We start from the raw sequence: 12,972 nt of genomic DNA, 5'->3' as shown, positions 1-12,972 counted from the left end.
TTTGTCATACCCACCTGTCTACTGCACTCAAACTTCCTGGGATCGAGGAGAGGATTTCCTCAGAATGCCTCAGCTGGAGGAGTGCACTCTGTCATGACAAATGGGTGCAATTATAGGACTCTCTGAGGGTTGCCTTCATGTGGTGGAAAAGAAACGAAATGCCTCTGAAAAACTCTGCTGCGCCCAACCCTCTCTCTATCCTTCCTGGTAGGTTTAGTAACAATAGTAGTAACAACAACCATTGCTCCAATTGACTGTGAACTTGTTAAGAGATGAACACGGCATTAAACACCTTAAACATATGATTTCATTTGATTCTTGTAATGATTCTATAGGTATAATATTATTACTACCATTTTACATATGGGGGATGGAGTTTTTTTGTCTTGGCTGGTGGCAGTCAGGATCAGAACACACCTCTATGATTTATGGTATTAATCGTTACATTGTGCTGCCTCCTGATACACATTCTGTCAGCCAGCCACCATTCCCCTGAGGGTGTGAGGGACTCGAACTTTACAACTACTGAAGGGATAGAACTCCTCCATTCAACTCTGAGTCTCTTGACGGCCCAGTGAAGTAAGCCGTGCACGCTATTATTATCCTTGTTTTATGGGCGAAAAAAATGATGCTCATTAAAGTCAAGAGACCTGTCAAAAGTCACAGATGCCAGTAAGTGGCAGAGCCAAACCTGGTTTCAAGGTCTCCTGTCTGTCTGTCTATAGAATGCTCCTTCCTGTACACGTTAAAATTCACACGGACCCTGCTTTTAAACACACCGTGTAAATAGGGTAAGGGGAGCAGAGCTGTTTGGTGGCTGCACATGCACACACATGCGCAGCTCAGCCCCAGGGCCGTGCTAGCCACGTGTTCCCAGGTGACCACGCGGAGCGGAGTGCGAAAACGAGATCTCGGTACACGTTCGCAAGCTCTGGCGAATGACAACTTAGTCTTGCAGGGTCACGAGACTAGACTTAGGAAACTACACTTCCCAGAAGCAGCTCGCGTGGGACGCCTTCGCTAGAGCCCGTAGTTCCGGAAACGCAAGGGCCGATAGGCTGCGGAGAGGAAGTGGGCAGTTCTAAGCATCTGGAGCCCTGGACTATTTCCGGTAGGATCGGGCGACGCGGCGGCTGAGGTGGTGCGGGACCGGCGTTGTGTACTGAGCTTTCCCAGGCGTGAGTAGACATGGCAGCGGCCTTTCGGAAGGCGGCTAAGTCCCGGCAACGGGAACACCGAGAGAGAAGCCAGGTAGGACCGCACAGGTGCCACGAGCGCTGGCCCGTGGCCCCATGTGCTTCCCTTACTCCTTCCTCCTCCCCACCTGCGGGCCTAGGTCCCTTCTGGTTGCTGGGGCACGTAAATAAATGCAAATATATGCTAAAGACGCCGGCGTGCCTGGGGCGGAGCCTCGAGGCCTACGGAGAAGGGGTCGTTGTTCCGTTTCCTGCTCCCGGAGTTCCTTGGGTATAGTCAAAGGTGTCTTGGGGAGTTTCAGTGAGGAGTTAGTTGGGTGAGACGCTCAGTGTATAGTGCTTGACCTGGAAGGAAGGTGAGGTCAAAGCGCATACCGGCTGGAACTGGAACCCCCATCTAAGGACTCAGAGCCCTGCCCGCTGCATAGGGGGCGGGCTGGGACCCAAGAGATTGGTGATGATGTTGGAACGCCGTCAGCTGTGGGCTTTGCGCAAAATCTATGAAGATCTGCCGCATCTGCTTTCCATCCCCATTGTACAGATGAGGAAACTGAGGCCCAGAGAGCAGAAGTGACTTGCCGAGTTTCAAACACCAAGTTCAGGTGGATAAGCAGTTGTACGACTTGTGTGGAGGGCGTGTCTGTGTTGGGGAGGTTGAGTAAAAATTAGTTTAGTATATGCAGAATTATTGTATCTGTTCCAGTGTTTAAAAATCAATCTAGTTATCTGGTCCCACTTTGATTTTGCAGGTGGGGAAGAGAGGGAGAAGGATATGCCCAAAGCTGTGTTGATGACTGATGGGATGGAACTAAGGCCTTCTAACCACAATTCAGTCTTCCTTCTTAACAGCGTTTATCAGATATTTATTGTGTACTTAAGGTGCGCTCAGTGGTGTTCTAGGAGCAATAGCGTCGTTTGCCACCCTGTTTGAACCCGTTTGTGGGCCTGTCTTAAAGAATGATAGGGGTGCCTGGGTGGCTCAGTCCTTGAGCGTCTGACTCTTGACTTCCACTCAGGTCCTGATCCCAGGGTCATGAGATCGAGCCCTGAGTTGGGCTCTGCGCTGACAGTGTGGAGGCTGCTTGGGGTTCTCTCCCCGTCTCTCTTCCCCACCCCATTTGCTAGCTCACTCAAAAAGAATTTTAAAAAAGTAAAGTAATGATAGCAGTTTTTGTGTCAGAGACAAAAGTGCAGGATGCTTTACCCATTTTCTCATTTAACTCTTGACACTGTTTGGAAGAAGGTGCTGTTATTTTCTCACATTTGCAGATACGGAAACTAAGACTCAGATAGGTTAAGTAATTTGCCCAAAGACCTACAGCAGTAGTTGGCAAGTGGCAAAGCCAGGAATCAGACGGGAAATCCAGAGGCCACTAAAAGATGAATAAAGAAGCATCTGTATAAGGGGTGCCTGGGTGGCTTAGTCAGTTGCATCATGACTTTGGTTCAGGTCATGATCTCATGGTTTGTGAGTTCGAGCCGTGTTGGTCTCTGTGCAGACAGTTCAGAGCCTGGAGCCTGCTTCAGATTCTGTGTCTCCCTCTTTCTGCCCCTCCCCCATGCACGTGCGCCCTGTCTCTCTCTCAAAAATAAATAAACATTAAAAAAAAAGAGATACCTGTATAAGAGATAGCACATGAACACTGCCAAATGAGGAATTTGAGTGGGAGAAGGGAGATGATGAGGGAGCATCCTGGTGAAACTCACTGAACTTGGAAGGCGACGGTAATAGCCATCCCTTTTTGAGCACTGATTGTATGTTAGGTACAGCCCAACAGGCTGTACAAGGATGATCTCATTTAAATCCACAGTATGTCTGTGAGGTGGATGTTATCCTCCTTTTCCACATGAGGACTCTGATGCTTAAAGAGATTGAATAGTGTATCCAAAGTAGCAGTTGTAAGTAGTTGATTTGGATAAACAGAGAAAACAGAGGGCTTTTTTTTTTTTTAAAGTTTATTTATTTTGAGAGAGAAGGAGAGCGTGGGTGCAGGGAAGGAGCAGAGAGAGTACCAAGCAAACCCAACGCGGGACTCAAACTCATGAACCATGGGATCATGACCTGAGCTGAAACCAAGAGTGAAACGCTTAACCTATTATGCCACCCGGCGCTCCAGAGGACAGAGGGCTTCTAAGGCTGGACATACGCATGACCTGGTCGTTTCTGAGTAGGAACAGAGGGTCCTTGTGGGAGAGCTAAGGAGAAGGCTGTGCTGGAAAGGTGCAGATGCAATGCCGGGTCTTCTATAACACAGATCCCTTTGAATTAGTGTTTTTGTATTTTTTGGGTAGACACCCAGTACCTATGATTCTTGGATTGTAGAGTATTTCTGTTTTTAATTTTGTATTTTTTTAATTTTAGAGAGAAAATGAGTGGGAGAGTGAGTGTGAGTGGGAGAGAGGGGCAGAGAGAGTGGGGGAGAGACCATCGTAAGCAGGCTTCACACTCGGCGTGGAAGCCCGCCACGGGCTCAGTCACACAACCCTGGGATCATGACTTGAGCTGAAATCAGGAATTGGATGCTCCACTGACTGAGCCACCCAGGCACCTCTCTAATTTTAATCTTTTAAGAACCTCCATACTGTTTTCCACAGTGGCTGCACCCATTTTCATTCCCACCAACAGTGCGTGAGGGTTCCTTCTTCATAGCCTCACCAACACCTGTTTCTTGTGTTTTTGACTTTAGTTTGGCTGTTATTTTAATTATTGAATTATTTATTGCGTCATTTCAAGGATAAAAGTTGAGAAAGCTGACATTTAAAAATCTCATCTATTATTATTATACAAACTTAAGTTTATATGTAGTATTGTATTAAGTGTATGTACTTCCTCGAAAATCGAGATTATTCTGAGCAGAGGAAGAGACAGTCTCTTGTGGGAAAGAGCATCGACTCTGGCCCCACACAGAGTGGGTTCTGGTTCTCACTTTGCCAGCTATTCTGTGCTCTTGGGCAAGTCATTCTCTAAACTTTATTCCCCTTTTGGAAAATTGGGATAACAGTCGTGTGTTTTATCTACTTCTGTTTGTTGCGGGGATTAAGAGATTGTATATAATGAGCACAGCAGATTGCTTTGTAACAGTAAGTGCTTAATAAATGATGATGTGGGCAGAAACATCTAGCACAGATACTGACATATATTAATTGCTCAACAAATAGCTTGTAGAAAGATAATACCAAGATATAATCCTTGCGCCTTCCATACTCTCCAAGTTCTGTGTTAGAAGGGTATTCTGTGTCACCCTTGGTTTTCCCTCTCACCTCTTACCAACGGAATAATAATAACAGTAAACATATGCTGGGTACCTGCTTTGCGCCAGGCCATGTGCCAGCACTGCCCGTTACAGAGGCGCATGATAGCCAGGGGAAGCCGGTATTATTACTCTCATAGTTAGGAAACAGCAGCTCAGAGAAGCGAAGACTTGTATAAGGTCATAGGTTGTTAAGAGGTAACACTTGGATTTGAACCCAGTTCTCCGACTCTAAATTTAGTGCTCTTACCACAGTTGCCTCCCTATTATATTTTCCCTTCATAGTATTTCTTAAACCCTCGGATTAAGTCTGTAGTAATTTTAGTACAGCTGGCAACTGCTTGCTTAGTGCCGAGTCATTGTTGCCTCTCTCTGTCCTTAATAGGCCAGGAAACCTACTACGGCGGTGGCGCGGTGGCGGTGCTTGTGACCTCTCTGGCGCCCGTATAGTACTGCTCATCCTTGGGCAGAGCCCAGTGGGGGAAGGGACGGAATAGGGTAGCAAGTTGGCTCCAAGGACATGGATTTACTGAGCGCTCCAGAGACTCTTGTTCTTGTGAGGTGTCATGTTGATTTGAATATGTGTTTGCTGGGGGAACTAAGCACTTTCTTTTTTTTTTTTTCCCTTTTGTCTTCTAGCCTGGCTTTCGAAAACATCTGGGCCTGCTGGAAAAAAAGAAAGATTATAAACTTCGTGCAGAGTGAGTTAAGTTTTCTTGTAGAGGTGCTGCCAAGAAAGCCGACCACTTCCCTACCCTGCAGCTGGATTGCCCGAGTGTCCAACAGGGGATGATTTCCTGCCATTGATAAAATGGCCAGAACTCTGGCAACCTGTCACATACTTGTCTGTGACCCTAAACTTCTTTGTTTGGACAGAGCGTTATTTACTTTACTGTAGTTGCATGGTGAATTTTTTTCTGATTCTGTTGTTCCAGATAGTTTTCTCATAGTGGCTTTGATTTGCCCCTGCCTTGGTGTTTGAGCCAAAAGCAGAATCTTTTTTTTTTCCTCTCCCTTTTCTTGAGATGCAAGATACAATCTAAAATTCCCGTTGCTGAGTCTCTGACATCACCCCGTGTGTGGTGTGGAATGAAGAGATATGAAAGATGGATTCATAAGACTGAGCGTGGGTGATAATGAACTCTGAAAACATTTTATACAACAATTACCTCTATTCTTCTTCTTTAGCACTTTATTTGCAGAACAATTTATAATTATTTGTTAACTATGCATGTCAGCTGAGGGCCTTTTGTGCTCCTGGTACAGATGGTGATGGATTGGGAGGATTGCTCTGAGTCCCAGAGTTAAGGCTAATAATGATAACTAAGTGCTGTTATTGGTCCAGGCAGTGTTCTAGGAGACTGGCAATATTTAACACTTACTTATTCCTCCCGACAACCTTCTGGGATACTATTCTTATCATACCCATTCTACAGATTAATTTGCGATACAGATTGGTTAGCTAAGTTATCCGGGATTACCTAGCTAGAAGTGGTGGAATCAAGGTTTTAATCCAGATAATCTGGCTCCGGAGCCCACAGTTCTGGTCAGTACGCCATTCTGTGCTGGGTAGTTTCTGAACCTTATGTGGTCAGTTGGTGCCCAGGCTTGCATCAAAACCCTTTCTAATGAGCTTTCATAATGTGCTCTGTGTGGTGTTTCCCTGTAATGGTGTAAATGGCGCTAAAACATGTGAGATGGGGACAGTTAGTTTCAGGTGAATTTTGGGATAGGGCCTACAGTGACGGGAGCTCGACATTAGTGACAGTGGAGTCTGGATCAAATCTAGTCGTTTCTTTGGCTTTTTTGAGTTTCATTTCATATGAACTTTAGATACTTGTAAAGTTTGCTCATTGTGTTTTTTTGGTTTTTGGATTTTTTTTTTTTTTGCTATGAACCTCATTTAAACTGCCTTTTAGTGACTATCGGAAAAAGCAAGAATACCTCAGAGCTCTCCGGAAGAAGGCTCTTGAAAAAAATCCAGATGAATTCTACTATAAAATGACTCGTGTTAAACTTCAGGTGGGTACCTAATGGATCAGTTGGTATTCTGAGCTCCAATTCAGTGAAGAAAATAAGACGGGGAAAGAGATGGGGAGGAAGGAGCCTTGGCCTTTAATTTAGCCCTTCTCCCATTGGTCAATGTACTTTTGGTCCGTATCCAAGGCAAACTGCCCCTTTGCAAATGGCATACATTTCGTCTCCTGAATTTGAGTTGTCTTATGCCTGATGCCTTCCTTTCTTTCTTCCCTTCCTTTCCTTCTTATTCTTTTAAAATGTTTGTTTATTTATGAGAGACAGAGTGCCAAGTGGTGGTGGAGGGCAGAGGGAGGGAGGGAGACACAGATTGCGAAGCAGGCTCTAGTCTCTGAGCTGTCAGCACAGAGCCCGATGCAGGGCTTGAACTCACAAGCTGTGAGATCACGGCCTGAGCCGAAGAAAGACTTAACTGACTGAGCCACCCAGGCGCCTCTGCCTGGAGCTGTTCTAAGAGCGGATGACCTGGTGCTGAATCGAACATGCATCTAGGGGCACCTGCCGTTGCAGGTGGCATTCGGTTGTCTTCATTCCGGTCATAAGCTGTGCTAACGACGTACCAGTGATTTTAATTTAAGAGGGACTGTATCTTTTCAATTTGGATTTTAGGATGGAGTTCACATTATTAAGGAGACTAAGGAAGAAGTAACTCCAGAACAGCTGAAACTGATGAGAACCCAGGATGTCAAATACATAGAAATGAAAAGGGTCGCAGAAGCTAAGGTAACAACTGAAACCCTTTGTTCTGCTGTATTTGTGTTAAGAAAAGACATGCAGATTCAGTGACTTCAAGTTAGAAGTTGATTTCTTCTTAAAGCACTTGTGTGTGGTGATAATGACTTAGAAGTGTAGTCAGGGTGGTGGAGTGGAAAGAGTTCAGGTTTGGAAATGAGACGGACTTAGGTTTGAATTGTGGCTTTGTCATTCATCAGCCCCATGATTATGGACAAATTAACATCCTTGAGAGAGTGGTTCTTCATTTCTATCTCATGGGACTGTTGTAAGGATTAAATGAGTTTTGTGGAATGTGTAATAGCCCAATACCTGACATGTGGTTGGTGCTTGATGAATGTTTAGCCGTTCTTTAAAAGAATGAAGCACGTTTTTTTGCCGGCTTGTGATAATGATGTGAAATGGCTTAAAGTTTTGATATTCATTTCTGATACCCTGGAAGAACTCAATATAAAATGAGATCCTGTTCTGTATTCTAGAAAATTGAAAGACTAAAATCAGAGCTCCATCTGCTGGATTTCCAAGGGAAGCAACCGAATAAGCATGTGTTTTTTTTTGACACCAAAAAGGAAGGTATGAAATGTTTGAGGGTTTCTGGGACAGTCTGACGTGTTGGCGTATGTCTGGTGCCTTAGTGCCTTAAGAATTGTCCTGACTTTCAGTTGAACAGTTTGATCTTGCCACTCACCTGCGAACGGCCCCGGAACTAGTTGACAGAGCCTTTAACAGACCCACGATAGAGACCTTGCAGAAGGAGAAAGTGAAAGGGGTTACCCAGCAGACTCTGCTTAAGGTAATTTTCTTGTTTCAACAATTTCCATTGTTTTTAGGACTGAGCTTAGAGGAAAATCTAGGGTTTTTTTTTTTTTTTAATTTTTGCCACTATATTTACTATAATAATTTGAGGAAAACGCACTAAGAAAAGGGGAAGGAGGATCTGATGATGGGGATATAAGTGGAGGAAGGTTCTGTAGTTTTTAAGAGTGGGGGCTGTGTGGCCTAGTGGTTGGGAGCCTAGGCTTTAGTTGTTTTTTCTTTTTTTAAATGTTTTATTTATTTTTAAATGTGAGAGTTTAAGTGGGGGAGAGACAGAGAGGGGAACAGAAAATCAGAAACGGGCTCTGTGCTGACAGCAGCAAGGTGGACGCAGGGCTCAAACTCACAAACTGAGATCATGACCTGAGCTGTCGTAGAGCTGATTTGAGACACTTGCTCAGCCAGCTGAGCCACCCTGGTGCCCCTGGTCTGGCTTTTAGATTTGCATTTGAATCCCACCTATCACTCTGGGCTTTGTGCCTTTTAAGACCTTTAAGACTTGGGGCTGATGCCTACCTTGTAAAATGCAGAGAGAGGAGGGGACACTGAAGATTAAGGGATTTGGTATTTTCTTCCGGCAGCAAATACATATCTCAGAAAATCCTTACATATTAGGCATTTGTAACCAGAATTTTGTATTGACTTTTCCTTATGGTGCTTTCCATCACTCTAACTCGGTTTGTGCAGAAGACATGCTTTTTCTCAGAGCCTTCTGGAGTTGAACTCTCACTTCTGACTGATTCATTTAAAAAAAAAATGCTGTCAATGTGTTTCAAGCAGACAGCTGTTCTGTTTTGATTTGAATCATTTACACCGCATCAGCTTTGCTTCCAATGTTTAATTTCACAGCAGTTTCTCTAGCTCAGAGGCAGCTCAACTTGCGTTAGTAATATAAATACCCCTAATTAGTTTGACTATATTGGGTAATCCCATAAATTTGACAGTCTGTGTAATAAAGTGAAAACAAAAGCTGTCTGAAACCACTGCTGCGAGACGATGCTAGAACTGGTGAATTGTTTAAATCTGAAGCCCAGCGATGGTCCCCCCCTTGTAGATAGCACTTCCAGCTGAGGAGCTGGCTGACTAGTGTTCTTGTGATAACCCTGTTTGCCAATTAGTTGTATTTTCAATTAGCTATGTCACTGACACTTCTCAAGTGTGGTGGTACTCCCTAAAGAGGCTAGTGCTCCCAACAGAATAGTTCACCAACACGCCTTCTAAGTTGGGAAGGTTGGGATCTTGCCATTTTTGTCCAGTGGTATTGTTTCTTCCAGTTGTTCTGTTAAAAGCGAAACTATTTTCATTAGGAGACTGCCAGCGGGTGGATTGCAAGGGAATTTTTAATCTGTCTGTAGCTTGGAGGAGTGGGCAGCCCATGGATGGGCTGTAGGAAGTCTGTGAACACTCATTTCACACAGACATTTTGTGCAGATACGTATATGCATTTGCACAGATTTGCACCAGCACACATACACCTTTATTTCAAGAAAGAATCCACAGCTTTCATCAGTTTCTCAGGGATTCATGATTCTCCCAAGTTGAAGGGCCACTGGCCTTTGAGGACTATTTCAGCAGTGGGACTTCTCAAGTCAGCTGCTTCTGAAAAAGTCCAGTTCTCTGAGTTCTGTGGGTCTCAGACACCTGCACACTGTCCAGTGGCCTTTCTGTTGTCTGTTCACTTTATGGAGGGTTTCCAGGACTGGCTCATTCCTGCATTGCCTTAGATGACCAGGACGCTCACTCAGAGGTCGAACAGCTTAGCGTAGTAGTGGAAAGATTCCTGGATCCGTGCGACTCGTGGGATAGTCCTGACTCTGCTCCAGGTGAACCACGTGTCCCTGGGCAAGTCTCCAAGGTTCTGTTCAGCTCTAGACTGTGGTGTTCCTAAAATGGGCAAATTTATAGTCCCTTGTGTTGATCCGGAGTAAGGAGGGAGTTGATGAAACCATTTATGCGTTTGGACTTGAGTGGATTAAAAGCAGTTTTGTAGTTCATTTTTATCTTGTTAATTTTATTGAAAACGTGTGTGTATTTCTTCCGTAGCGGATAGCTAAAGAAAGGCAAAAGCAGTATAACTGCCTGACACAGCGGATTGACCGAGAGAAGAAATTGTTTGTTATTGCACAGAAAATTCAAACACGCAAAGATCTTCTGGTAAGGAGAGAGAGCCTTAAGTCCTTCTCCCCCCCGCCCCCGCCTTTTCCTTTCTCTCTCTTGTAAAGGTCTTAACTTAGACTGGATTTCAGCTGTTTATAAATCAACCCCAGTGAAAATGTCTCCTCCTCAGGGGCAGTGGTTTGAGCCAGTGTCTGTTACTCTGATAGTGTTGAAATGTTCCTTGATTAAGAAGGTAATAAGGGGCTTATTAGTCAGTGCTTTAGAACAGCGAAGGGTAGGATTGGGTAGTATATGAACTTTATAGCTTATGAGAAGCTATGTGTAACATTTAAACAGGTTAACAAAACAGCATGTGTCACTCATTGGCGTTTAAAAATAGACAACATTGTGTTGTTAAATAGCACAGCTAAGAATTATACGATGCCCCTTTCATATTATTACCATTCCTCTAAATGTCAAGTTCTTCAGCTTTGTAGATGGTTCAGATCTGCCTTTCTCAACTAGGGTTTCATGTGAGAATAAATCCTACAAAAAAATGATTTGACTACCTTTCTTCTCAGTTTTTCCAACAACTTCTATATAATAGTAACATTATAGATTCCCAGGGGAGAAAATCATTCACTGCCTCTAGGGATACTTTAGGGCTTTGTCTCTCCTATAATTTGAGAAGGGCCGAATTAGGGGCTTTCTAATAGGTAGTTTATTATATTAACCTTCCTATTTTACAAAACCCTTTCCCACCATTTACCGGTAACTTTTTTACTCTTTTGTAGGACAAAACTCAGAAGGTGAAGGTGAAGAAAGAAACAGTGAACTCCCCAGCTATTTACAAATTTCAGAGTCGTCGAAAACGTTGAAGTGGTATAGATCAGCTTTATCATTTCCATATGGAAGATAATTCTTTTTCTTTTCCCAGTAACTTCACATTCCATTAGCCTGAATGATGTGATTTTTTCCTCTTTAACTTTATTAGACATCTGACATTTGATATTTTTCTGTAAACACCATTAAAGCCCCTTCCCATGTCTTCTTGTTTTGAGGGTGTGAAATCAGCCTTATTTTTATATACCTATATGTATTTTTTCATTATGAAAGTTATATAATCTCATTATAGCAAATTTGGAAAATACATGAATTCATTCCTAATCCCAGTATTAATTGAAGAACAATAAACGGTTATTAGTGCTAGCAGCTAGGGCAATGGAGGTGAACAAAAGTGTGAGCATTCTGGGTTATTTCCTCCATTCTTTTTTTTTTTTTTCTAAAGTTTATTTATTTTGAGAGCATGAGCGGGGGCAGGAAAGAGGGAGAGAGAGAATCCCAACCCAAGCAGGCTCTGTGCTGACAGCAAACTGAGATCATGACTTGAGCCGAGATCAAGATTTGGACGCTTAACCAACTGAGCCACCTAGGCACCCCTATTTACACCATTCTATAAAGGTGTGTACTGGTTTTTACTTATGTTTTTGTGTTTTATAGTTGTAGTTTCAGTAGACAATTTTGTATCTTTTTTCACTTCAATTATTCTTCCATTTTGTTACATCACTTAATTTTTTATTTTTTAAAGTTTCTTTTGAGAGAACATGCACACGCACACACACACACACACACACACACACACACACAAGTGTGCGAGGCATGAAGAGAGCAGCGGAGAGAGAATCCCAAGTTCGGGGCTCGAACTCATGAGTTGTGGGATCATGAGCTGAGTCAAAATCAAGAGTCAGATCCTGGGGGGAGCCTGGGTGGCTCAGTCAGTTAAGCATCCAACTTTGGCTCAGGTCATGATGTCATGGTTCGTGGGTTCAAGCCCCATGTTGGGCTCTGTACTGGAGCTCAGAGCCTGAAGTCTGCTTCTGAGTCTAAGATTCCCTTTTTCTCTGCCCCTCCCCTGCTCCTACTCTGTCTCTTTCTGTCTCAAGAAAATGAATAACTATTAAAAAATTTTTTTAAAAAAGTTGGATGCTCAACCAGCTGAGCCACCCAGGTGCCCCACATCACTTAATTTTTCAAAAGTAGTATATGCTCATAGTAAAAATTAAAAAAAATTTTTTTTAGCTTTTATATTTGAAGGAGAGAGAGACAGGATATGAGTGGCAGAGGGGCAGAGAGAGAGGGAGACACAGAATCCGAAACAGGCTCCAGGCTCTGCGCTGTCAGCACAGAGCCCAAAGCGGGGCTCAAACTCACATACTGTGAGATCATGATCTGAGCTGAAGTTGGACGCTTAACTGACTGAGCCACCCAGGGGCCCCAAAATTAAATATTTTTAATGCTTACATGTTTTTAGTGGGTAGGCTGATTTTACCTTCTTTTCCTTCTGTGTTTATTGGATATTCAGATGGCTTCATAAAGGAGCCAAGGAGGAATTTTTTCCCCTTACACTTTATAGCTACAGATAGAATCCCTTGGAACTAGGAACCCACAATGGCACCTCCTTATTGATGAAGCTCAGACCAGACAGGCCTGGCTTTCTCTTCCTGCCCTCTGCACTTCTGGCCGGCTCCTGATTCCAAGGCTGTAAATGGCTTGGTGCAGCCTTGTGCCCTGGAGGTAAAGCTTCCTTGTCTTCCCAGAGTCTCGCTCTTCCTGCCCATGTAGGGGGTGGTAAGCTGAGGTTGTCAAGACAGGACTGAGCATGCTTGGAGCAAATGTGGGAGGAGCAAGGTTCTGGGAGGCGTGCTTACACCTCACCCCCTGTAGGAGGAACAGCTGTGCCTGGACTTTTAAAGAGGAAAAAAAAAATCATCATTAAAACTTAATAAGTTTCTATGAGTGCTAGGCTCCTATATAAAGCCCAAAGTGAAAGCCTGTTTCCTCAG

General features: G+C 43.8%; 1 protein-coding gene across 1 annotated transcript; it reads left to right on the top strand.

The window, feature by feature from the left end:
- The first annotated feature begins 1,083 nt into the window (after positions 1–1,083).
- On the top strand, positions 1,084–11,199 carry UTP11 (UTP11 small subunit processome component). The gene is made up of 8 exons (XM_029947789.1): positions 1,084–1,251; positions 5,087–5,148; positions 6,367–6,469; positions 7,094–7,207; positions 7,696–7,789; positions 7,879–8,009; positions 10,076–10,186; positions 10,924–11,199. The coding sequence occupies exons 1-8, from the start codon at positions 1,189–1,191 to the stop codon at positions 11,005–11,007; spliced, it is 762 nt and encodes a 253-aa protein (XP_029803649.1). The 5' UTR covers positions 1,084–1,188; the 3' UTR covers positions 11,008–11,199.
- Positions 11,200–12,972: the final 1,773 nt, after the last annotated feature.

Source organism: Suricata suricatta, chromosome 8 (assembly GCF_006229205.1).
Source record: "Suricata suricatta isolate VVHF042 chromosome 8, meerkat_22Aug2017_6uvM2_HiC, whole genome shotgun sequence".
In the NCBI taxonomy this organism is placed as follows: Eukaryota; Metazoa; Chordata; class Mammalia; order Carnivora; family Herpestidae; genus Suricata; species Suricata suricatta.
This window is presented reverse-complemented; position numbering and strand designations above follow the sequence as displayed.

Bases quoted from the DNA above. Each gene is read 5' to 3' on its own strand.
- UTP11 (XM_029947789.1), top strand. From the start codon at position 1,189: ATGGCAGCGGCCTTTCGGAAGGCGGCTAAGTCCCGGCAACGGGAACAC. The intron at 1,252-5,086 runs GTAGGACCGCAC...TTTGTCTTCTAG, and splicing joins AACACCGAGAGAGAAGCCAG to CCTGGCTTTCGAAAACATCT. The intron at 5,149-6,366 runs GTGAGTTAAGTT...ACTGCCTTTTAG, and splicing joins GATTATAAACTTCGTGCAGA to TGACTATCGGAAAAAGCAAG.